General features: G+C 41.3%; 4 protein-coding genes and 1 non-coding gene across 7 annotated transcripts; 3 read left to right on the forward strand and 2 right to left on the reverse strand.

Annotated features, from left to right (window-relative positions):
* On the forward strand, positions 1–879 carry LOC113576267 (uncharacterized). Its single transcript, XR_014118740.1, has 2 exons — positions 1–228; positions 479–879. It is a non-coding gene; the product is annotated as an uncharacterized LOC113576267 (transcript).
* A 2,956-nt stretch (positions 880–3,835) lies between these two features.
* mrpl49 (mitochondrial ribosomal protein L49) lies at positions 3,836–5,142 on the forward strand. Its single transcript, XM_027008029.3, has 4 exons — positions 3,836–3,990; positions 4,201–4,348; positions 4,563–4,687; positions 4,831–5,142. The coding sequence occupies exons 1-4, from the start codon at positions 3,880–3,882 to the stop codon at positions 4,975–4,977; spliced, it is 531 nt and encodes a 176-aa protein (XP_026863830.2). The 5' UTR covers positions 3,836–3,879; the 3' UTR covers positions 4,978–5,142.
* Positions 5,143–5,396: 254 nt separating this feature from the next.
* znhit2 (zinc finger, HIT-type containing 2) lies at positions 5,397–8,817 on the forward strand. Of its 2 annotated transcripts, none has more exons than XM_027007023.3 (2): positions 5,397–5,782; positions 6,138–8,817. In XM_027007023.3, the coding sequence occupies exon 2, from the start codon at positions 6,211–6,213 to the stop codon at positions 7,924–7,926; it is 1,716 nt and encodes a 571-aa protein (XP_026862824.3). In that variant the 5' UTR covers positions 5,397–5,782; positions 6,138–6,210; the 3' UTR covers positions 7,927–8,817. The 2 variants fall into 2 exon arrangements, with proteins under 2 accessions (XP_026862824.3, XP_081559038.1); XM_081702912.1 differs by having other exon boundaries at positions 6,200–8,817.
* Positions 8,818–9,238: 421 nt separating this feature from the next.
* Positions 9,239–13,413, reverse strand: tm7sf2 (transmembrane 7 superfamily member 2). Its single transcript, XM_027008008.3, has 11 exons — positions 13,316–13,413; positions 12,973–13,039; positions 12,689–12,885; positions 12,529–12,583; positions 11,813–12,007; positions 11,371–11,474; positions 11,113–11,232; positions 10,754–10,922; positions 10,555–10,635; positions 10,180–10,302; positions 9,239–10,050 (listed from the first exon to the last, which is right to left on the reverse strand). Exons 2-11 carry the CDS (start codon positions 13,028–13,030, stop codon positions 9,890–9,892), a joined length of 1,263 nt encoding a protein of 420 aa, XP_026863809.1. The 5' UTR covers positions 13,031–13,039; positions 13,316–13,413; the 3' UTR covers positions 9,239–9,889.
* A 2,571-nt stretch (positions 13,414–15,984) lies between these two features.
* vps51 (VPS51 subunit of GARP complex) lies at positions 15,985–23,203 on the reverse strand. Of its 2 annotated transcripts, none has more exons than XM_027008520.3 (11): positions 22,858–23,203; positions 22,388–22,517; positions 22,089–22,235; positions 21,694–21,913; positions 19,925–20,834; positions 19,499–19,714; positions 18,639–18,722; positions 18,341–18,475; positions 17,420–17,541; positions 17,040–17,127; positions 15,985–16,838 (listed from the first exon to the last, which is right to left on the reverse strand). In XM_027008520.3, the coding sequence occupies exons 1-11, from the start codon at positions 23,050–23,052 to the stop codon at positions 16,578–16,580; spliced, it is 2,508 nt and encodes an 835-aa protein (XP_026864321.2). In that variant the 5' UTR covers positions 23,053–23,203; the 3' UTR covers positions 15,985–16,577. The 2 variants fall into 2 exon arrangements, with proteins under 2 accessions (XP_026864321.2, XP_081558534.1); XM_081702408.1 differs by having other exon boundaries at positions 22,977–23,201.
* Positions 23,204–23,692: the final 489 nt, after the last annotated feature.

Below are 23,692 nucleotides of genomic sequence, written 5' to 3' on the forward strand. Positions count from 1 at the left end.
CTCCCATGATGCATTACGTGACTGCGTTTAGCATGTGAGACTTTAGCTTGCTGATCGAGCTGTCGAACGGGCAGTTTGACTAACGTGGTAAACTGAGGAGAAGAAGTTAAAATGAGAGGTTTACGGACCATATTGGCCTCTGTTGCCATGGTCGCAACGCTTGCTAGTGGGTTCGGAATGTGGTTAGTGATTTCACTTGGAAATGAAAAAAACATGGAACTACATAAGGTACTTAAACATCACAAAATACAGATATTTCACTGTGTATGACATCCAAGATTACTAGAATGCATATCACTGTTTGGATTGCGCAATGTTGTCTGGAAACAGTGTTTTCACTAGCTCCGTCATTTTATTCTTGCTAGAAGACTCCTGGTTGAACTCGTCCACGACCTGGACATCTACAACGGATGTCTTGTCTTAGGCGTTATGTTTTTGTACCGGTTACTTCAGTGCCTCTGTGTTTGTAATCCCGCAGCATCTGCTCGAGTCCAACCCTGTGCGGATGAAGGAGCACAGAGAGAGGAACGAGCTTATTCTCCGGGTTCTGCAGGAGGCAGCGGAGACCGACGAGAATATTACTCGACGTTTTGGCCAGAAATAGGATTAACCGGAATTGTGACTATTGGTTGGTAAATACCAGTATGCGATGAGGTGGACTTATCAAAGGATTTATGTGAATAAGCATCATAAACTTGAATGTCAGCTCCAGATAAGGGGCACGAAAATTAGTGGTAAGGACAAATGATGAAATATGACGTTAATATGAAGTGTAGGGTTCATTAGTAATTGCTGTTAGAAAATGCTCTTATTTAGTTAAGTACTTTTTATCAAGAGAAATTTGCTGAACATAAATGGAAATAAAAAGCTTGAATATTACATTTTTGCCTAAGAACACTGCCATGAATAAGGAATGGTACCAAAACATCCTCCAAGAGCAACTTCTCCCAATGATCCAGGAGCAATTTGGTGATGAACAATGCTTTTTCCAGCATGATGGCGCATCATGTCGCAAGGCAAAAGTGATAACCAAGTGGCTCGGTTAACAAAACATTGAAATTTTAGGTCCCTGGACAGAAAACTTCCCAGATAACATTGAGAACCTGTGGTCAATCCTTTCAAAAAAGGGTGGACAAACAAAAACACAGAAACGGATCAACTCTGAGCACTGATTAGGCAAGAATGGGTTGCTATAAGTCAAGATTTTGCCCAGAAGCTGATATCCAGCATGCCAAGGTGAATTGCAGAAGTCTTAAAAAAAGAAGGGTCAATACAGTAAATATTAAGTCTTTGCTTAAACTGCATGTATTTGCCAATAATTAAAAAAAAAAAACTTATGAAATGTTTATATTTGTACTTCACTATACCATATAAACAACTGACAAAAGGGTTTAAAAAAAAAACAAACAAACAAAAAACGAGGCAGTAAACTTTGTGAAAACCAAAATTTGTGTCAGTCTCAAAACATTTGGCCATGACTATATATATTTTAACTAGAAAGGACTATGAGCAAACTTCTTGATAGCTTGCTATGAAAGCCCATGGGAAAAGGAGGTTGCAGGGTAAAAAATCCAGATTGGTCCCCAAAGCACGAGCAAATTAAATTAGTACACATGAAAGTTTGGTGACCATATCTTAAACCCAGAAAGAGATGTCACTAAAGCAGTTGTAATTCAAATCGACCTCATATCCATTGCTAGGATCTTGTAACTCCTTGTATTTGATTAAATGGTTGATGTAACAGGTTATGTTGTCACAACAATTTTATTTTAGGTGAAAGGAGAGTGGAAAATATAGGGCCAGCGAGGAGTGTGCTTGGACTTTTGGGCTGACTATATATATATCTCCAGTTGAGTTGTAGACTCAGTACATAGCCCTGTGGAGCACCAGTAAGTTTAGTTTAAATTGGGTAGAATGGTATGTCCCTATTCTGACTGACTGGGGGTGAATGGTTACAACTGCTTTGCCAAATCAAGATAAATACGTCCGTTTCTTTGTGTGCGACAGAATAAAGCGATACCCTAAAATGTGTGGAAAGGAGTTCTGCGCAATACATGAGCACTACTGATGCGTTAAAGGTTCTGCGACATTCGTGAGCCTTTATTGCCCTGGGGTAAGAGAATTGCTTCCTGTTTGAAAGGTCATTGGCTTCAATAAAATATAAAAGAAAAAAACGTGTTAAATGTGTTTTTAAAGCTCGAGCAGTTTGTAAATAATCTGCATTAAAGAAAGTATAGTTGCAGCCAGTTATCTGTGGCAAAAAAAAAAAATTGTTTTTTTCTAGCCTAGCTATCTTATTCGCTCAGTTTACTACTCAGTGTCAGTTCGATACCATCGTCGACCTCGGGCGTAGCAGGCATGCCACTTTTTGGAGACTGCTGGAGTTGCCGCGTTCTCTCCGGCAGTGGGCTTATTGCCTCAGCAGGTTACGTGTGGCTGGCGGCGCGTAAAAGAATGCGGCAAGGAGGTGTAACATCGATGGGCACAGTCGCTCAGCTCACATTTGCCGCAGGTTTGCTGTTTTGAATTTATAGCAATAAATGCAATTGATTTACTTTCAATTCAGAAACTGATCAGTGACATTTGTAATTTCTTCTTAGGTCTGGCTGCCTGGGGCGTTGTAGTAATGGCAGATCCAGTAGGAAAAGCCACAAAGAAAACATAGCTCCTATCAACAGAATAATGACCGACCCTCAGCGATGTGTGATCTTGCGGATAATGGAAACTTGCTAAAACATCTGATACTTGGGGATTAAAACACATTTTTAAACAAAAACCCTATAACCTCAAATCTTATTAAAACTGTTAAATCACGAAATGCAACAGAAGTGAAATTTATCTAAATGTTTAAATAAGAAGTGGCAGGTGTTACGCTTCAACATAAGTTTAAATTCTAAAGAGGTTTTCAAGCGGTTTTGAATAGCAGATCAAGAGTTGGCATTTGGTAGCTTGTCGAATGTCGCAACACTGAGACTATTGTACTGAACTCTTCTCTTTGCCCTGGCCTTTTCTTTTTCCCCGTTTGAATAACGGTTCATATGTATCTGGTGTACGTGTCTGGTGAAAATGTGTGGGGGTTTTTATTTCAGACTTTGCCTTCCAGGAATATCGATGAGATCTCAAAAGTTTTACAAGATTACTTAAATCGTCCATCTCAGACTGACACTTTTTAGTTCGTCGTTATGAAGTGGCAGCCTACAAAGTGAGATGATGATATATCAATTCATTTCCTCCAAAGACTACAGTTTATGGGAAAGCACGTCATTCAACGCGTCTGTTTAAATATTTTATGAAAAAATGTATACAGAATCGTAACAAATAAAACACTTGGCCAATCACATTGCTGTGGGGGGTAGTCTCTGATCCATGAAACGAAACACTGCAAAGTCTGTGCCCGAACAAATAACTGCATGAACAAACCAAATATCAGATGGAGCGACTTTATCACGTGAACATTTTGGCATTCGTAATTCAGGTGGCTAGCTAATTAATAATTTGTTGTTCTCCTTGCTATCTGGTTCTCTCAGCTCATGTTGGTCACCGGTAAAATAAAAATACGTAGTTCTAGTCTGCATCATACAGTTTTCCTCAGTCTTTCTACTAGATGATCAAATCACCACTTGGCTTCGACCTGCAACACCAGCACACACAAGACACTAGGTTTCTGCGCATGCGTAACCTTGAATGCCTCCTAAACTTGTACCAGCACTTTTATTGTGCAATTTTTAAATTGTCAGTAGAAATGTTTATATGTATAGTATGTACAAAATGGTTTACGATTTTGAGCGACTGTAACTTCTATTATGGTGAAAATCTCTAATTATTGGCAGCAGCTCCGTCACGTGGGCCCGTTTGCCCTTTGGTGACGGAGTGGTGTATATGGCCGCGTCCGTCAGAAACATGGCGTTAACGGTCACACAACGTTTGTGGATTTCTCACGAAGTTGCCAGTTTAGCTAGACGTATATCCACTGTTGGAGCATGTTTACGAGTAAGTTTTATATTCCATATTTTGTATAATAACCTTTTGATTGTGCGTGTTTTAGATTTAGCCAATGTTAGCTAACCGCTAGCTAACTTACGTTGTAGACTACTGGATGGAGGGAGGGTAGAAGCTAACAAATGGTACCCTAACCATATATTTTAGTTTATGTTTGGCGTGTATCTTTTCTTTATGGTTTATGTTGCTTTTGTTGTTTAGGCAGAGAACAGAACACCTGGAGAAAGGACAGGAATAGTGGAATCTAGCGAGGAGTACAGGTTTGTAGAGAGGCTAATTCCTCCAACGTGTATACCCACCCCACACAAATATGATGGATCTGCCCCGTCTGGATGGACCCCACCATCGGGTAAATACTGGTTATTTTAGTCATGAATTGCATGTTTTTTACACATTGCAAAGCAAAACAACAATGATTACGTAAATGTCAGATAGTAGATGAATGGTCTGAATCATTTTAGTATTGAATCATTTTTAGTGTCTAAATGTAAAGTTAGATTTCAAAATATCTTTAATCTACATCATGTATGACATTCATCTTTGTGCCGTGTTCCTTGTTACAGAGGTGCCTCCTGCACTACCATACATGATCCGGCGCTCCAGAATGCACAACGTCCCTGTTTATTCAGATATCAAACATGGCAATCAAAAGAGCACTCTCCTTCGCAAGGTGGAAGGAGATATTTGGGTGTGTTTACAGTGAAAATTCTGTTAAAACAGTAATCAGTCAACTACAGTCAACCTGGTTGGTTGTAATAATTTGTGGCTGCATTGCGTGACCTAACTTGTATTGCCTTAAGGTGAGTTGTTTATTGGAGATGTGTTTTCCAGGCTTTGAACAAGGATGTAAAGGAGTATCTGCAGCAGCTCACAGGCAAAGAGCTGCCGACACAAGTTAATGAAGTTACGGGGACCATTCGCATTAAAGGCCAGTTTGACAAAGAGATTAAGGAGTGGTTAGTGAAAAAAGGGTTCTGAATAGGACTTGGAGTGAAAGACAACAAAGACACTGCTAACTGCTGCAATTACTGAAAAGCAAGTGACACACATTGGAGCAAATTCTAATTATGTATTTCTTGACATGCAAATACAACTGTTTTGATGCATATGAAGAACTGAAACAAATAAAAGGATTCAATCGCAGCATTTAATGTATGACACTTTATTTGTTTGCTCATGAGGTGTGACTGACTATTGGGAATCAGAACAAGATTAATCGAAAAGTACGAATGATTGAATTCGTGAATACAACTTTTATACTGCATTAACTTTTTTGACATTTGATTTCATTTACATATTAAAAGAGCAGGTATCTGCATAAGATTGCTAAAGACGAATCTGCGCAAATTTGCGCCGTCTGTTCATATTGCTAACGGTGTTACGTCATCAGCCTGCGACCAAAAACGCAGCGCTGTCGAACGTGTTCTCTGTTATGACTCGTAAGAGCGAAGTTAGCCGTTGTACATAAGTATAAATTTACAAACGAATCGTACGTTTCGTAAATTGAATCACTACGCGAAAACGTGTCGAATGAGCCAAGTTATTTAGCTAACTAGATCGTTGTATCTGGGACCAGAACAGGTCGACCAGAGGTCCGGGTTTGGGCCAGACAGTCCGTTCAGGTCTATCCTCCACCAGAACACAGCATTACTTGTATTTAATTGGTTTGACAGATATTTAAAACTGCGCTCTAAAATATTCATTTCGGATGTTTGTAACAGCATAAAAATTATCGTAAAGAAAAACGCCCTCAGTGGTCATATCCATTCCTTTCGTCGAATAGGTAAGAATAATTTCACGCTTTCTGTACAATATGCCAGAGTTAAATACTGTAAGTAGGATAAATGTAAAAATCATTTATAATGAGAGACTTATCAAATATCAGCTCTGTTAACTAGCTAGAATGGGTTTGATTTTTTTTGTGTGTTGTAGTGTTATTTACCAATAGATCATCGGTATATCCAACTTTTAAGGGTTATTAAACCACAGACCAGGGTGACTGTTTGCTAGATGTCAGAACTGTTTGATATAGCCAAATTAACTTTTGCTAGTGACTAGTGTGTGGGTGTTTAGAAATGTATTACACATCAGGCATACATACACATCTCTATGCAGCCTGACAACCATCTTGTTTTCAGGGTAGTGCCTGCTGCTGGAGATGCCTACTTCCTAATTAAATTTACCACCTTGTTCGTCTAAGATAATCCTACGATGGACCGTGTGCTTAGACGAAGAATTCCTGAATGTGTGCGGACGTTACTGACAGACACTGCACCAGAGGAAGTCCAGTGGAGTGACTGGAGAGAACCAGAACCTGAACCCATAACCAAAGATGGAATTTCACTTCCTGCTAGAGGCGGATCTGATCTTTTTATTACTCCAGCTGGTGAGAAAGACAGTGGAAGTGGGTCTGTAGCATCATCAGTTAAAACATGTGGCCTTTGCTTATCTAAACCCTCCTGCTATACTTGTCCGAGATGCAACATGCCGTACTGTGGATTGAGTTGCTATCAAAGTCCACGTCACTCTGCATGCTCAGAGGAGTTCTACAAGGAATGTGTCACTCAGGAGCTGAAATTTCAGGGCACATCAGAAAAGGAGGGGAGAAACAAGATGCAGGACATTTTGCTGAGGCTGAGACACAGTGCTGATGTTGCAGGAGGGATGGACTGTGTGCTAAAAGACCTGCTTGAGGAAAGTGGAGGAAAGGTGACCGGGCAGGATGCACAGGTGTTAGAACTCTTGTCTAGATTGGCTGAAATTCAAGCAAGCAAAGAGGAACGAAGTGAAGAAATAGAGGAGATCTTGCATAGACTCCAACAGATAGAAGGAGGTCTGGGCAATGCAGAAAATGAGGAGGATGAGGAAGATCTAACACTGAAGCTGTCGGGACTGAATATTGATGCTCTAACCGAAGAAGAACTGTGGTCTCTGTTGCCATCTAATCACAAGGAAAAGTTTAAGGAGCTTATTAAGGGAAGGGTCATTGGGGAGCTGGTGCCACTCTGGAGTCCATGGTGGGAAAAGCATGAACAAGATACTAAAGGACTTATTGAAGAATTAGAGTTAGAAGAACATCATTATCAAGTAAATATGACACAGGACATGATTAGGGAAAATATAAAAGGCGATGAAGAAACACAGAATGAAAAAGATCCTGGCATTCAGTACAAGAGCAGAAACATAACAGGGCAAACTCAAACCACTGAAGATGAGTCAAGGGGAAAACTGGGACTTCACAAGCAGAAGAAAATGTTTAAAATGAGCAAGAGCACTGTAACTGGTTCCAAATCTACTGCTCCACCCATCAGTGCTAAGATCCTTCCACTTCAAACAATCTCTGCAAACCCATCGCCTTTAGTACAGTTTAACCTCATCAACACTCTTTATGCCTATACCTTCTCCCTGTGTCTCTTTAATGGAGACATCTCAGAACCCGAGCAGCTGCAGGAGTTCTGCCAGGCTGTGTTGGTGATCTCAGAGTGTCTGGGCTGTGGAAGAGTGTTTCATTCTGTTCCTGAGGCCCTGGAAGCCGGGGTTATGACATTGTCTGCAGAGGGGTACGCTGACCGAGAAGACGCTGATGCAACCACTCGGGCCGTGCAAGCTGTGGCACATATCCTTACTGGAGAGAGTCGAGAGGATCCTACAGGCTACACGCTGGCTGCCCTGTCTCAGTTGCAGGCAGCCCTTGGAAAAGCCAAAGCTTTGATTCCTAAAGAAGAGAAAGAATGGAGACACAAGTGTTTCCTGGCTATAAAGAAGTGCGGGTTTTTCCAGTCCTGGGTGAAGGGAAACCCTGTGGTGGTGCGGCGCATAGCAGGCTTGACATGGTCAGAGTACTGCAGGAGAAGTGAGGAAAGGGTAGGATTGGAGAAAGAAAAGGAAAAGGGGAGGAGAAAAATGTTGATAGAGGAGATTAAGTAAGTGTGTTCTAAAAAATGATGAATTTCTGTGCGATTCTATTAAATATCAATAATACAAGGATTTTGCCTGCACATTTTATCAAAGATTGTGAAATATGTTTAAAAATGATCTCGAAGCCACAGCATCCAGATTATAAAGAAGAGTTCTTTTACAAAGTAATAATATAATTCCAATTTATATTTTGCTTGGGATACAGTGATACAATATATCACTGAAGTGCTCAGACTGGTTCTGGAGATCTACCTTTTTGCAGGGGTTAGTTCCAATGCTAACAGACCTGATTCAGTTAATCAAGGCTATCATTGCCTAGTATTACAGGTGCGGTGTTAATACATCTCTAGGAACAGACTTCGGTGTACACTGTACAGAGAGCGTGCCTGACCTTGGTCGAGAAGGCGCTAATGAGATGATGAGATCAATCAGGTCATGAACTCATTTCCTTGGATGGAAAGCCCTGGGTTGGTAGCCAAAGTCTTAATGCTGGTTAAAAATAACCAGTTTTCTTTTTCTTTTTTACATTACAGAAGCGAACGGCATTCAGTGTAAATACCATAGTGATGTAAAGCAAATAAAATATGAAAAATTACCATTGGCTCTGCACCTATGAAATTTCACATTACTGTTGAGTAACTTTAAAATAGCACTTATTGCTATTCTTTGTTTTATACTGTAGTTATTGTCTGTTAGAGTTTATGCTTATTTTGTGCTTCTAGGTATTAGCAATAATTCCTGTATTTCAGTGGTATTCTAGTTCAATTGTATCTTGAACACTAACATACTGTACTGGTTAGGATACATTCTATGAGTAGATGGCAAAATTACGTTTGGAAGTAGCTCTGGATGATAGCATTTGCTAAATGATGACAATATAAATGTAACTTGTAAAAATGACCTTCACTGGGAATGTTTTCATTTCATATCTTCAACAGTTTTAAAATTCCCAGCATTACTTTTTAAAATAATGCAGAACTTACTGTCTACAACCTCCAGAATCCTTACAATCATGCAAGTATATGGCATTGTACAACCATAAAATGAATATCCAACTAAAGATTATTAGAGCTTTACCTGCTGCAGTCCTGTTTGGTCACAGTTGTAGTACTCATTTGACTGGAATATTTGCGCCTAAGCATGGAGTTCTGTTATGGTAGAGCTGAGCTAGGCTTATATGTGCAGAGAACAGATAATATGAACTGGACCAGGAGTGCCAGATTAGGCCACATCAAAACCCATATGTGCTGGTCACTTTTTGCCAAAGGTATTAATAAAAAGGTATGTATAGCAAAAAAAAAAAAAAAAAAGCAAACAAACATACAGATCACTTAATATTTATTGCAATAACTGCAGTAAATGAATGAAAAATACTGCAAGTTATAGCCACACCATAGGGAGGGTTTTTAATATTCACCTGCCCCTCCCCTGAGCTCTGAGGGGCAGAAATCTGTTGCTGTGAGAACATGGTAACTTCCAGATACATTTCCTCGAATATCTTGGATTATTTACTGTAATGCTCATACTTTCTTCATGCCTTTTGATGATAAATTCCACAACAGTCTCTTGCCATGAGGCATACACATTTGCTTTGACTTGAAAAAAAATTCAATTTCCATCTCTCTTGAAATCGTAGGTTCTCACTGTAAACATTGTGCTTTTCACTGTAGTCATGTCTAACCGTCATCCAGTAAATGTATTTGCTGAGGAAAAAAGGCTCATATAGTTTAGCCCACTTTGTTAATACCATGTTGTCTAACCATAGACTTTATATACAATCTACGGGTGTAACACACAGTAAGTTCGTGGTACACATTAGGTGAATGGGAAAATTGCAGTGTCCATCTGGCAAGCGAGCGACCTGTAATGCACTCTAAGAGGGAAGCCGGGCCAATTGAAATATGTCTGTGGGCCGCATTTGGCCCAGGGGCAGGGCTTTGGCCAGCCCTAGACTTGACAGTCTCTGCTTGGATCAGTACAGGTAGGGAATGATCCGGTAGGGCACGCGTCTGCAGTAAGTGTCCCACGCCACACCATACTTGGCTCTGCACTGCCGTTCATCACGGTCCTCTCGATGAATGAGTAAAATAGTAAAGTAAATTACATAAAAATAAGGCACAATGTGTGAAATCCCTGGGGGAAAAAAATAGGTAAAAGGTTAGAGGTGTGGTTCTTTATCAATAGAGATATACACCATATATAAAGATTTTGCACAGTGTTTCAGGAGATGAAATGGTTTACACCATTTGCCAGCAGACCCACCGCAAGGCAGAGACCATGCCAGTGCCATCAAGATGTCTCCCAGGTAGTTTGGGTGTCTGACGAAACCCCACCAGCCTGACACTAGCAGACGCTTTCCTGTTGCAGTGGCAATAGTTTCCAAGTCTAAGAAAAGAGAAAAGGTGGGTTGGTTATGCTGGTTATATTCAGTTCAGTCACATCTGTTCACTCTGTGGAAGTCGGTTTCCATTCTACAGTGGCTTGCTTCCTACTTGCCCTTTACACAGAGACCCACAAAAGGATGAGTACACTTTTGTTTATTTTAAATCACACAGTACATTGAATTTATGGCAGTAGAATAAGGATAAACAGTTGCAAATATTACCAACCACCCTCCCATTACGAAATTGTACTCACGCGCAACACTTGTGTGTGTAGGGTCTCTCCTAAACTGGTTCTTCTGAGAATTAGACTTACGGAATATATAATAGCCAACTCCTAAAATGGGCGGATAAGGGAGTTAGACAAAAACAAACAAACAAAAAAATTCATTAGCTTTGTACCAACTCATGCCCCTCCACAAATATCTATGTTGAATGCCAATCTTTTGAATTACCATTCAGAATGATAATTCCCAGTGCAGCAAGAGGGCTGAGCGTGTGTGGATGCCCAACCAGAAACACAGCCTGGAGACTGTATGTGAAAGGCACCCACGCCAGGTCCCCAAATGCCAGCATAAACCCGAACCCGTCATGCACAATGTCCATGGTGGTCAAAACAGCCTCCTGAATGCCAAGTGAAAAATGAAACAGTCACTCTTGGTATGTACATGTAAGCATATTTTTTTACATTCTGATGAAAGTCAAAAAGTACGTTAAGACACACACACACACACACACACACACACAAATATATTTGTAACACTGAAACATCTTCGGTGTAAATACAAACGAGTGACTGCAGCCAGACTCCCACCTCATTCCACAGGGCGTCAGTGACATAGAGCAGCTGGAAGCTGTTGACTAGCAGCAATGGCAGAGATGGAGATCCTCTAAGCTCCACCTCCTTCATCAGCATGGCCAGGTTCAGCACCACCTGTTCAGCAGATTATACAGAATGGTAGACACATCACTCATACAAATCTGATAGAAAGATAACACTCATACAGCATTACCTAGGGTGAGCTGCTCTGCGGATATTTAGAGATCTGTACATTTGGGCGACACCGCTTACCCAGCCAATTAACCCTGGCCTCAGCTCACAGAAGTATTTAAGGTCAAAGGACCCAATGCGAGGGTTAAGTTCCCGTCCCATAAAGAAATCATACAGGGGATTACCTATAGAAAATAAATGGTAAATGAATAGATTCATCTAAAGAAGATGAAAATAAAACTACAGGTTAAAGTTCATGCCCACATGAATAAAAAGCAAACACAGCTTTGTGGAATATTTCATAGAAGTATTCCATTGATTAGAAAAAAAAATGTAATAACTAAATGTACACAATAGTAGGGCAATACATTTTAAATGGCAATACAACAGTAGGGCAATACATTTTATATGGTGTCCAACATATTCATATAGCACTTGAAGCACAAATACACAGTAATTTCCATCCTTATACAATGCTCAAACTCCATGTTTCCATGACACTGCTGTTCTAAATGAATCCCACCTGTGTTTCCTCCGAGTGCCAGGGCATGGGGAGGGGCCCAGAATGAACGCATGTACAGGTAGAGTGATAGCAGGTATGCCACTGCAGTGGCACACACTGCAAGAGGCAACATCAAATCAAACAGGTTTCCAAGGGGCATCCCCAACCACAGACACAGGCCCAGCAGGAGGCCAGTGACACACAGAGCCTGGAAGCCTGCCAGAAAAGTTCAAATGCCCTGGTTAGTCAGACCATGACACTTAAATGCATGAAATAAGATGTTAACTAAATCAACCAATATCAACCATATAACATCTTAGTAATATTCCTGACATATTAGACCACAATCAGTCCCATATAATCAAAAATTTCATTACAGTAGTTTAAAAGCTCTGAGCAGAAAGATGCTGGAGTATCAGAACAGACCAGTAACATGATAAATTAATGCTTTACCTATTCCACTATAGGTTTAAAAACAAGCAAACAAACAAAAAAAAACTATAAAATTCAGAAAAATATGTATCAAGTATTGGACCAAGAAGTAAACTTTGATTTTCCACAGACATGGCTTAAATCCCAATGGAATTTGGACCTAGCCAAGGGCACTGGCACAGCAATAAAGATTGTAAACATGAAGAATGTTTTAACATACAGATTATCAATCCTGCTTTATGTTCAGTGTGAGAAAAAAAAAATCAGTAACAGGTGTGCATGCAAAAGAGATAAAATCATATTACCATTGATTGGATATTTTAGTCTGGACCCATCCCTAAGAACTAACCCCTGGGAAATCTGGGATGAAGTGAATAACATACAATATGTTCAGTAAAGTGGGCCAGAATGTAAAATTTAGACATTCATGTTGGAATTCAGATGAGGAGTTGCCGGCACACACACCTTGCCCACTGGAAGCAAGTAGAGGAAAACCTGGAGGGCAATCCAGCCACCGATGATGGCAGGGACCCACGGGTGCCAGAGGTGAGTGGAGGGCGGGAGAGGGGGAGGCCACTGGACTACAATGGCGCCTGGGGACTGACACACACTCAGCAAGTACAAAACAGTCAGGGGCAGAAAGACAGGAATGCATGTGGCGCCTGCAAACAGATAGGGGAGGGAACGTGTATAACACCTTTATTCTAGCGAAAAGTAGTTATTGATCACACGTACACATCCAGCCGTACCCAAAGTTCCTCCAAATTCCATTTCAGCGGAACGCCTCTCGTGTCTGCCGGGTTTCATTCCGTTTCCCTGTGAAGACGACGCAAAACAGACGTTTAATTTCCCACACATTCGTCTTTAGTCCGATGCGTTTTATATACAAATCAGAAACTGCACACAGAAAACTATGTACATTATCTAATAGATAGATTATGGATTAAATTGCAACAAATTGGCTGCCCAATGACGTGATGCTCTGATATTCTTATACAGCTCAAACAAAACATTTACACACAACCTAATATTGCTACCGGCAGCTCTCTGAATATGATTTTATGTGATGCCTCATATGAGGTATTCCCTTACCTTTCTCAAGCAAGCTCTGTTTTAATTTTCAGCATTTGCGCGTCTCTGTGAATGACAGAGGCCGGAACGTGTGCATAGTTCCTCCCAAAACACACGCAACCGACTCCTGCCTGCCCAATGAGCGCTTGGCGCTGTCAACACGATACCGCGGACAGGGGGCAGGTAAGCCAATGAGAATAGACACCATGCAAGCAGGTCAGCCCAAGCATTTCTCTAACCCAATAAGCTTTATGCCTGCTATAAACGATGGGCGTATGACAGCAGAGCTCTGTGCGTGAGGCTATGGCGTCATCTTACAACGCACCTATGGCTTTATATGAATTCGTTTTGTTTTTAAAAGCACTTAACCTGAAATATAAATATACTGCCCCCCCCCCCCCCCACCATGCTTTGTCATACTAATCTTGATTGACAAATCATTCAATATACAAAATTCTTGTTTATCTTAAGTCTTTAATCAAAGTGCAGTGATTTCTGCCCGTCACTAAACGGCTCAGCGGTTGTTGAGGGGCTGTGTTGGTATTTTCTGTCAAGGCGCTGTAATGTAGCTGAGGAAGTGGTTATTTAGCTGAGCAGTTGTGGTTTAGGGGTTATTTAGCTGTTGCAATAGTTGTGGTTGAAAGCGGAAGGCTCATCGGGGTATTATTTTGCTGGGGGTAATCTTGGTTGAGGGCTAATTGGCTGTGAGGCAGTGGTTCAGGGGTATTTCACTGTTGTGATATTTTTCTTTGAGTGCTATTTTGCTGTGGGGGCTAATTGGCTATGGGATTGTTGATGCTGATGGGTATTTAGCTTTTGGGGTGATTGTGGCTGAAAACTATTTGGCTGGTGGGGCAGCTGTTGTGATAGTTATGGTGGTAGTTGTTGAGACCAATTTAGCTGATGAGGTATTTGTTGAAGAGCTGTGGGGCGTTTCTGGTATTTAACTGTTGTGATAGCTGTTATTGACGGCTGTTAGGATGATGTGGTAGTTGTGGGCAATTTAGCTGACGGGGGAGTTGTTATTTTCTGTCAAGGGGCTGTAAGATTGCTGAGGATGAGAGGTTATTTAGCTGTTAAATGTTGATATAACGACTAAATATAACGAGCCCATGAACGTTATTGCTGTTGAATATTCATACCAAGTTTAATGGTTATAGCTTGGAAATTACAGATTTCCAATCAATGATGGATGGATGGATGAATGAAAGGATTTAAGGGGTGCACTGACAAGTGGAATCAGTATGAAATGCAGTGTGGTGTTGGGAGTCAGCAGTTGAGTACTTTCACCATCAAATTTGATGGCGATAGCTTGAAAATGATTGGAGTGATAAAATCAATGGATTCATATGGGAGGATGGAGGGATGAATGAAAAGATAGAGTGTAGACAGATGGGTGCAGTATGCTAATACAGTTTGGTGCTTTCAGTCAGCTGTTAAATGTTTTCACCAAGTTTGAAAATTAAGGGAGTTATAAAATCATTGGGTTCCTATGAAAGGATGGAGGGATGAATGAAAAGATAGAAGGGGTGGATAGACAAGGGCCATCAGTATGAAGTGCAGTTTGGTGACTGGACAGAGAAGTTCAATCAGTACAGCAAATTTAGTTATATCTTTACAACTGAAGGAGATATACAATCAATGGATTCCTACGGGAGGATGGAGGGATGAATGAAAGGATTGAATAAAGAATGAGTGGAGAAAAATGGATGTGAGGCTGAGGGGTTATCTAACTATTGGGGTAGTTGTGATTGAGGGGTTATTTAGCTGTGGGGGTAATTGTTGAGGCCAATTTGGCTGATGGTGTAGTTGATAGGCTGGGGGGGGATGATTTTGATTGAGGGGTAATTTGCTGTGGGATAGAGGCTGAGAATTATTTAGTTGTGGGGTTAGTTCTGAGGAAGAGAATGTGTCCCTTGAGACTGGCTTATTATGATATCATGGAATCTTGTTTTTATGAACATTAAGCCATTCATTTCTATGGGAAAAAAGTCCACTTTTTAGAAGTCCAATCTGTCCCAAAAGCACAAGCACACGATTCTCTGTGACTGCACTTGTGCCAAATTTGGTGGTTCTACAACAAAAACTGCAGATTGTAAAAATGATAAACATTTGCAAGTACAAAATATAGAAGAAGAAGAACAGAATGTTGGCTTTGTTAAAACAACAATCATATCATGGTGTGTTGCTTTGGCTAGTTCACACTAATACCAGTTAGCAGATAGTTGTGGATTTGGTTTTTCCAGAGATCCTCCCCTAATTATATTAGAAAATCCATGGTTGTCCACTACCAATATCCTTGATCCCACACCATGGTAACAGGCCCGGTGGCTCAAATTTTTACATTTTGAAGAAGGTGGAGTACCAGAGAATACCAGATTATGGTCAAGACATTTTAGCCAGGATTATTTTAAGAAAGGAACTCGCCTACACTGTGCGGATATGCCAATTCTGACACTTTAACAATACTCTGACTCCCTTTTCACTCTTACTAAACTAATATTCTTCACCCAATATTTTTCATCTAGCACTGTGTAACAGTGAAAAGTGTAAATATTGATTCATTATCCTCCACAATAGAATACAGGCTAGCATTCAGAACAGACTCCAAACAAATGCTGAGTGATAAAATATCCCCCCCACACACACACTATTTCACTTAGAAATACAGAAAGTAAAATACCTTCTGGTTTCTGATTCACATTGACTTTAATATTTCAGTCTTACTGCATTGATAATCTAATACAATCTAGAAATAAAACTTCAAGAATAAATATTTCAGAATTAGTGATCTGATTACTGACCATTAACTGCACAAACCATCAACTACTTTCCAAAATATAATAATTATTTCGGTGCTCATTTAATTGGTTTGCACATTCAGAGAGTTTGTGTAGTACATATTAAAACAAAATATTAGACTAATCCTGTCATGGCAACAATCAGTGTCAACGGTATATGTAGTTTTCACTTTTTTCAGGGTTGTTTATTTACAATGTTATCCAATACTACTGTTTTTACACATCATTACACATAGTTGGAGACTGTTCACTCTTTTCTGCATCAGTTTAGCCATTTCAGGGGTTTAACGTAAAGTCAGTCCACTTCCAAGTATAACAGCACCAGTAACAGCTCAGTAACAGCTCAGTAACAGCTCAGTAACAGCTCAGTAACACAGTATGCCTTCTGTTAGTACAGACACTCCCAGACCACTTCATTCCGTTGCCTCAGCCGATGCAGGCGAGAGTGCCGTTTCTGTATCGGTCCTTCGGCGCCGGTCCCCTTAGCCCCTCTCACAGATCACCTCGATCACGCTCTGCTCCATTGGGGATGGGTCCAGGCACCGGTGGGCAGCGCTTCCCACAATCTCATCCAAAAGGAAATGGACCAGGTTCTCATCAGACACAAAGCGCCACAGATACAGCTGCAGGTAGTGGCAGTCCACCTGGATCTGCTGGAGTCCGTACCGCCCGAACGTGCGCAGGCGCACGCACTCCAGAAACGTCTTCAGACTGATCTTAATGATCCCGGTAAGGACAGAGACCTGAGTGAGAAAAGGGGACGGAAGACACGGGCTGAGAGGTGTGCAGGGAGCCGATTACATCCCGTACGAATACGTTCCGTTTAAACGTTCTGAATGAACACATTTAGTATTCCCGCATTCGTAACATACTCGGCTTCTTTTCAGACTCAGCTCTGCTAATGAATATTGTAGACCGCAAGTTTCTCTGTTATCAGATGTTACCTTGTTGAACTCCACTGGACTGAAGATGTCAATCCTCTCTGAGAAAAGCTTGTGGATGTTGCTGAGCAGGTTTGTGTCCATTGGAGCACTACACAATAGAGCACACATACATTTGCTCCTCAGTCAGTGTTAAAACCCACTTAATTCTCATCCAATAGGCAGATCAATCCTATTTATGGCATCAACACCATAGTTTCCCATTTCAGATTATAAATTATACATGCTTTCCCCTAATCTGAGGTTAGTCTGAAGTGGTACGTCAGACTTCATGTGTTGAATTTGTGAATATATACAAATATGAATATGTAGTGTTAATATAATGCTTCAGTTTGTAACTGGGATGCTGTGTGTGTGTAAGTGGTGTGGTGTTGATCTCACACCTGGGTGTATAACTGGGGGTGTAGCGCATCTGTTGTCGTGAGCTGCTGTACACAGAGAAAGTGCGCTTGCTGGAGTCGCTACTGTGAGCTTTTCTCACACCCTCCTCATACAGCAAACCCACCTACAACACAACCCATGTGCATGAACAAAAACATAACCCACTCACAATGCACAATATTATACTTCCACACACTCTATCTACACAACTTAATACATTAAAAAAAAAATTGCCAATGTGTGCAACTGAACCCCAAATGTAGCTTTAAAAAAAAGTCATTTTTCCAATAATTCTTTTTCATGTATATTATACAGATATCCAGTGGCCTAAACATTTGAGAGATTCAGTACTAAATCCATTTTAAAAGTGGGAGACCTAGAGTGGGAGACCTGGGCTGTGTTTGAAATAGCCTACTACATACTACGTGTACGGATTAGGACCCAAATCAGTATGCTGTTTGGAGTATGCGACCAAAATGAATTTTTTCATTACATGAAAGATACCTGGATAACGTAACTATTCTGGCCAAATATTCCAGTACATGATCAGAGCCATCTTCGTGTTGTACTGCATACTGTAACATATGTTGTAGACTATTTGAAACATAGCCCTGTTTGATGCATATAAACAGTTTCATTCGAGGAAAAACTGACTTATTGCTCCTTTAAGTGACATATAAAAATGGTGGGTTGGTTGTATGTAAGTGAAAATTAATTACTGTTTAACTTAACTAAACTGAAAGTTATAGAACTGAATGCAGTTCAGTTTCTTTCTTTTTTTTCTCTTTTAGATGGTAAACTAAGAAATAAGATAAGTAACTAAGTAAGTTTGCCATCTTGCAATTTATTTGTACCTGGATATAGCCTAACTGGGTTCTGCACATGTACACGTCTTCAGACTGTCTAATTAGCAAATGTTTCACCTGAACATCAATGGAGGTGGTGTCCTCTACGACCCTCTTCATCACGGCACGGACGTTGCGAGGCTCGATGGTGTTGACCCAGTCTCTGGTCTCCACACTCTTCCTCAGCATCTGAGAGATTATTAAGCCTTGGACCTACATCGAATACAAAATCCATGCAACTGAAACTGTGGACGTTTCATGGCGAAGTCTCTGGCACTGGACTACCCCTACAGAACAAGAAAGAGGAACTCCAGACCCACAAAAGTCTCTCAAAGCTCTCACATAGGTTGAGGAGCAATAGCATTCCCATTAGTACCTTTACATAGTGGTTGAGCAGTTTCTGTGCTGCCTCTCTGGCCTCAGCACACAGAGCAGTTACTGCAGTCACTGGAGAATGGTGCTTTATGGGACAGAGGGGAGAAACAGATGAGACCTCAACTCAACTCAACGAAGCACTCAACACAAGATTAAAAATCACATCAGGAGTAGCAGAAATATGGCAGTGATGAGAAACATGCCAGCCTAGTTATCAGTACACACAGAGAGGATAACTTTAGGTCATATTTCAATGCTCCACACAGTTCTAAACACATTTTTGGGTATGTTCTCCCCTAAAATCTGATGCAAGTGATTTTTTAGCCCAAGATGATTTTAACCTCAACTGATTTTAGCCTCAACACATTACATACAAAAAATAGTTATTTTTCTAAATGTTAGCTAGAGTTATTGGACAACCTGAACATTTCTTATGCCAGGTGATTGTCTCCACATTGCTAAAATGTACACAACAAACCTAAAAGATGCAAGGGACTTCACGAGTGATGTGATGTTCGGTATGGCTATACAAGTCACTAAAGTACAAAGTAGACTAGCATTGCAGTACTGCAGAACAGCAGCAGAATAGCTGGCAAACTACAAGGCCCCTCAAGATGAGCATTTTTCTGAGCAGTAACATATACCCCCATATAAATGTACTGGCATTTTCTACAATAGAGCCATTCTGTTGAAACTTGAGTGCAAGTTCTGTGAAGCAGATGGCATCTGGCAAAACTAGGCTTAATAAAAAGTAATTGGGTCTGAAAGAATTCCAAATCTAAATTCAGGCTGTAAATTCTAATAGTCCCTGTTCTTGCCCTGGTGTACACAAAGAGCTTCCATGTGACACAAAATCAGTACCTGGACAAGGAACTGCTCATCTGTGAGGGTGAGGATGTATGAGATGGTGGAGGTCTCGTAGTCCTGGCACAAACGCGACAACAGCAAGAGGAGCGCGGGTGGCGTGGAGCCTCCTCGGTCTCCTGCACTCTCACAGAACTGGCGAGAGGACTGGCAGATGAACTTAATGAAGCTCACTACCAGCCCCTCTCTTACCCCTTGACTACAGAACTCCCCCTGAGAGTCAGAGCACAGAGGCAGAACATGAGGAGACGAAAAGAAGGTTTCCATGGTAAATACTTACAAAACACATTACTCAGTCCAACTGAAATGGTTCATCACATTTTAATTACATTAATTACCTTAAAAGCTACCAAATGCAAAGTGTTCTATACATGACCCTGAAAAATATTAAATAGTTAAAACACCTGTAAATAAACTCTCTACCTTGAAATAAGGTTTGTTGGAGAAGGTGATATCTTTTGCAGTAAAGAGGTGCACTGAGGCCAACACTGTCTTGATCTGATTCAGAATGGAGTTCGATAAGGAGGTCAGCAGTTCTGGAAGACTGGGTGGAGCATCTTTGCCAGGAGGACCACTTCCTCCTAGAGCCCCACCACCTACTGCACCTGCTCCACCCACCGTAAGCCGTGGAGCTGCTAGGGCCTGTCTGACATCAGTAAGGCTGTCCAGATAGAAGCTCTGCAAGGCACACAGGTACTGTCTGATCCTCTCCCTTGCAGCCTGAACAACAATCTCAGTGCCTTGGCTAGGTACAGCTGACCCAGGAAGTAGTTTTGACACAGCCTGGAGTCGGCGGTGGAAACGGTCCAGAGCTCTCACTAGTAGAGAATTATCTCCCACCCCTTTCTCTTCCTGGATCCTTCGCTCTACCAGAGAGAAGTATCTGCCTGCCAAAGAGTCCACAAATGTGTGCAACTTGCCATTCGCCATCTGAGGTATATTCTTTGAGGCCAGTTCGCCCTCTTGTGGACGGTTGATGAATAACTCCTGATAGGAGGCGATGACCAGACAGAGGTTGCTGACAAACTCATTACATCCTCTATCAATAAACTCTAGAATGTCTGTCCTAGCAGACAGTGAGAGGAAAATACTAGAATTCGAGGACTCAGAAGGAGAAATGGAGTTTGCGCCAGAGCTTGACTTATGGGTGGAGCCTCCAGCAACATCTGTAGCTGTAGAAACTCTGAGCTCCTCCTCCAACCCCTGAAGGTCCGCCTCCAGTCTGGTCTGGGCATGGCATAGGAACTTGTCGCAGAGTTCCTCTGCTGGCTCGTCCAGCTGCAGCAGAAGCTCCACACACTCCGACAGCTCTTTCGCACTTGTCCCTCCATCCCTGTAACACATACATGTGTAGCACAGAGTACAGCATGCTTTAAATACTAAGGTACAATACAACTGGGTGTCTTAACTCCAACAATAGAAACCCCATGCCCTGTACAGTTTCCAGTTAAAGCTCATCAACTTATTTATAAACTGTATCAGGTGTAAACATAAAATTGTTCAGGGCAATGGATATGAGAAACATTAGAATATTAAAAATCTCATATATAGCTCAATTTTTGAAATGCTGTATTAGAATATCCGTTCAGATTTACAAAACATATGATGCAGTCTTGCAGTCCAAAAAGATCTTTTTTAGACGAGGCAACTGTGTTAAAACAGGTAAACACTGGTACAACAAAGGGCAATGAAACCTGTTCTTTCTACAAATAACTACATGTTTCAGATAACTGGGACACTAGCAGGGTAAGTGTGACTGTTGTGCAGGTAGATTCCCCTTTTCACACTTGCTCCAGCATGCCAGTATATGGATCCAGCACGCCCATATCTGGGATTAACGTCATAGCAAGTTAGGATGCAAGATCTCGACTAGAATATGAGATTGTACCTGATTGAAGATGCTTTGTTTGGAATCTACACTCAAATCCCTTTATTTATTTACGACATGTTTTGTAAACATGGAGCATGGAAAAAGTTATGTCATCGCAAACATCCTCCTCTTCCCTGGCAGTGGTCCAGCTTTGGTTCCCACTTGAGACATGTGCTCAATGAACATTTTCCCTCACTTCAGACCTGCCTGCATTCACTTCCAAACCCATTTCTGGTTACCAGAGTGCTTACAGCTGCGACTGCATATGTAAAAGGGTTTCACACACTGTGTATATCCTGTAATATTCATTTTGTTCTCACACCTGAACTTCTGCCGCAGGTGCTGGGCAAGCTGCTCCATGATGGCCTGGCAGTCGTCCTGGATGCCCCTGAACGATGGCATGTGGCAGTACATCTGGAGCACACAGCGTGCACGGCGGTGTGAGTTCACAGCCTGGGTATACGCCTGTAGCTCCAGACACTTATTCAGCCTCGCTGGCAACTCGAACAGGAACTGGAGCTTACGCAAAAGAGTGTGAACACCTAGAGAGAGAGAGAGAGATTCAAGCAAGAAAGCAGAAAAGCAGCCCCTTGCCCTCAGCCAAGTGTGGGTACACGCATGAGTTCCACAGCCTCAGTAACATTACAGCAAACCTTGTGCTTTAACCCGAATAACCTGCTGGATAAACACATGAATAAATGAATGAGGTGTCCATGCCTGACAGTTTGCTGATCTGGGCGTGTTGGCCTTGCAGCGTGCCACTGATACAAGCACTAAACTCTGTGATAGCAGCCATGTTGGTGGACAGGCAGTCCATCTCATCTTCCATCTTCTTGAAGTCATTTTTCATTTTCCTAATTGTATCTGTAAATGTTATGAACACATTTAACAGATCTTTATATTTATTTTTATGTACCGATGTAAAGAAACAGGAATGTTTAATTTAGGTCACCTGAAGGTCATATAAAGGATCTGGCAACACATAGAAAAAAAATCACCATTAGAAATGGACTGACCTGTAGCAGAAATGAACTTATTGTAGTTTTCATACACTAGTGTCTGCATGTCACTGTCTAAAGATCGAATCTGTTTCACCATGCAGTTCTCTTGATCCATCAGCTCTGCAAGGGAGCACTCCTTCCTCAACTAATACAGCAACAAGCGAGAAGAAACCAGTATTTATTTACATTTTATTGATAGAGTGTTGAGATGTGATGCATGGTATAGGCTCATCCAACAAAGTGACACAGATCAGGATGTTTTTCAAACACTGAATTAATTATATTTCGCTGAAGAAATTTCATAATTTCATTTAAAAAAAATCTTCTTGCAGGAAACCAAACAATTACATATCAAATAACTAGCTAGCTAATTAAGTGACGCTATATATATTTACAATACTATGTCGAACATCCGTCGTACCTCTGGTAGCGGCTGAATTAATGACACTGAATTTATGATTTAGAGTAGATGTTTCGACTTGTACCTTATTCAGATAAACCTCTGGATCAAAATGTGGCCCGTTAATATCGCACGGATCCAGCGATTCGGCTTGTTCTACGCGCTTTCCTTCCTCATTCAGCCCATAGTAAAGCTTCAGCATACCGTGCACACGACGCTTGAGAGCCGAATCAGTGTCCGGCGGTGAAGTGGAGTCGGAAGAACCTCGATCCATATCCATTTTACCACGCAACGCTTCTGGATGCTAATGTGACTGCTAATGTAGAAGGGTAAGACAATGAATATTTGACAGACTTTATAGGAATAGCTGTCAGCTCTGGATTCTCATCCAGAAAGCTTCCTACTACCCGAACCAGGGGCGGTGCAAAATGGCACCCATTTCACATTTTCCAAAATAAAGGTCACCTCAAACTATTAAACGACCTTCTTAGATTATTACATAAATAGGAGTAAATCGTAATACGCCAGCAAAAGTAAAGCTGCTTAACGTTAACAATTATTTTTCCTCGTTTCAAAATTCTATGTACACCTGTTGGGCTTTTATTGTAGCGGTGGGAATGCTTCCTCGTTTATGCATTTTCTCGACCACCCCTGCTCTGTCCCGTCGCAGTTTTTAGCTACTTCCGTTTCTCAGTAGCGTATTGTATATGCAACCTGTGGTAACGTCACTGTTTAGGGGAACCCAATAGCTTTTCAGTAGCGACGCTGTTTTATTGGTCAAGTAGTGCGGTCTGAAATAAAAATAAAGCTCTTCACTATGTCTAGGCCGTATACACGTAGTCTACAGAAGCATTACCATATGACGGGGACATCGAATATCTCGGGCTGATGCCGGCATGGCATGGCAGAGGGAACCTATA

This window comes from Electrophorus electricus, chromosome 19, assembly GCF_041902795.1.
Source record: "Electrophorus electricus isolate QZ-2024a chromosome 19, ASM4190279v1, whole genome shotgun sequence".
In the NCBI taxonomy this organism is placed as follows: domain Eukaryota; kingdom Metazoa; phylum Chordata; class Actinopteri; order Gymnotiformes; family Gymnotidae; genus Electrophorus; species Electrophorus electricus.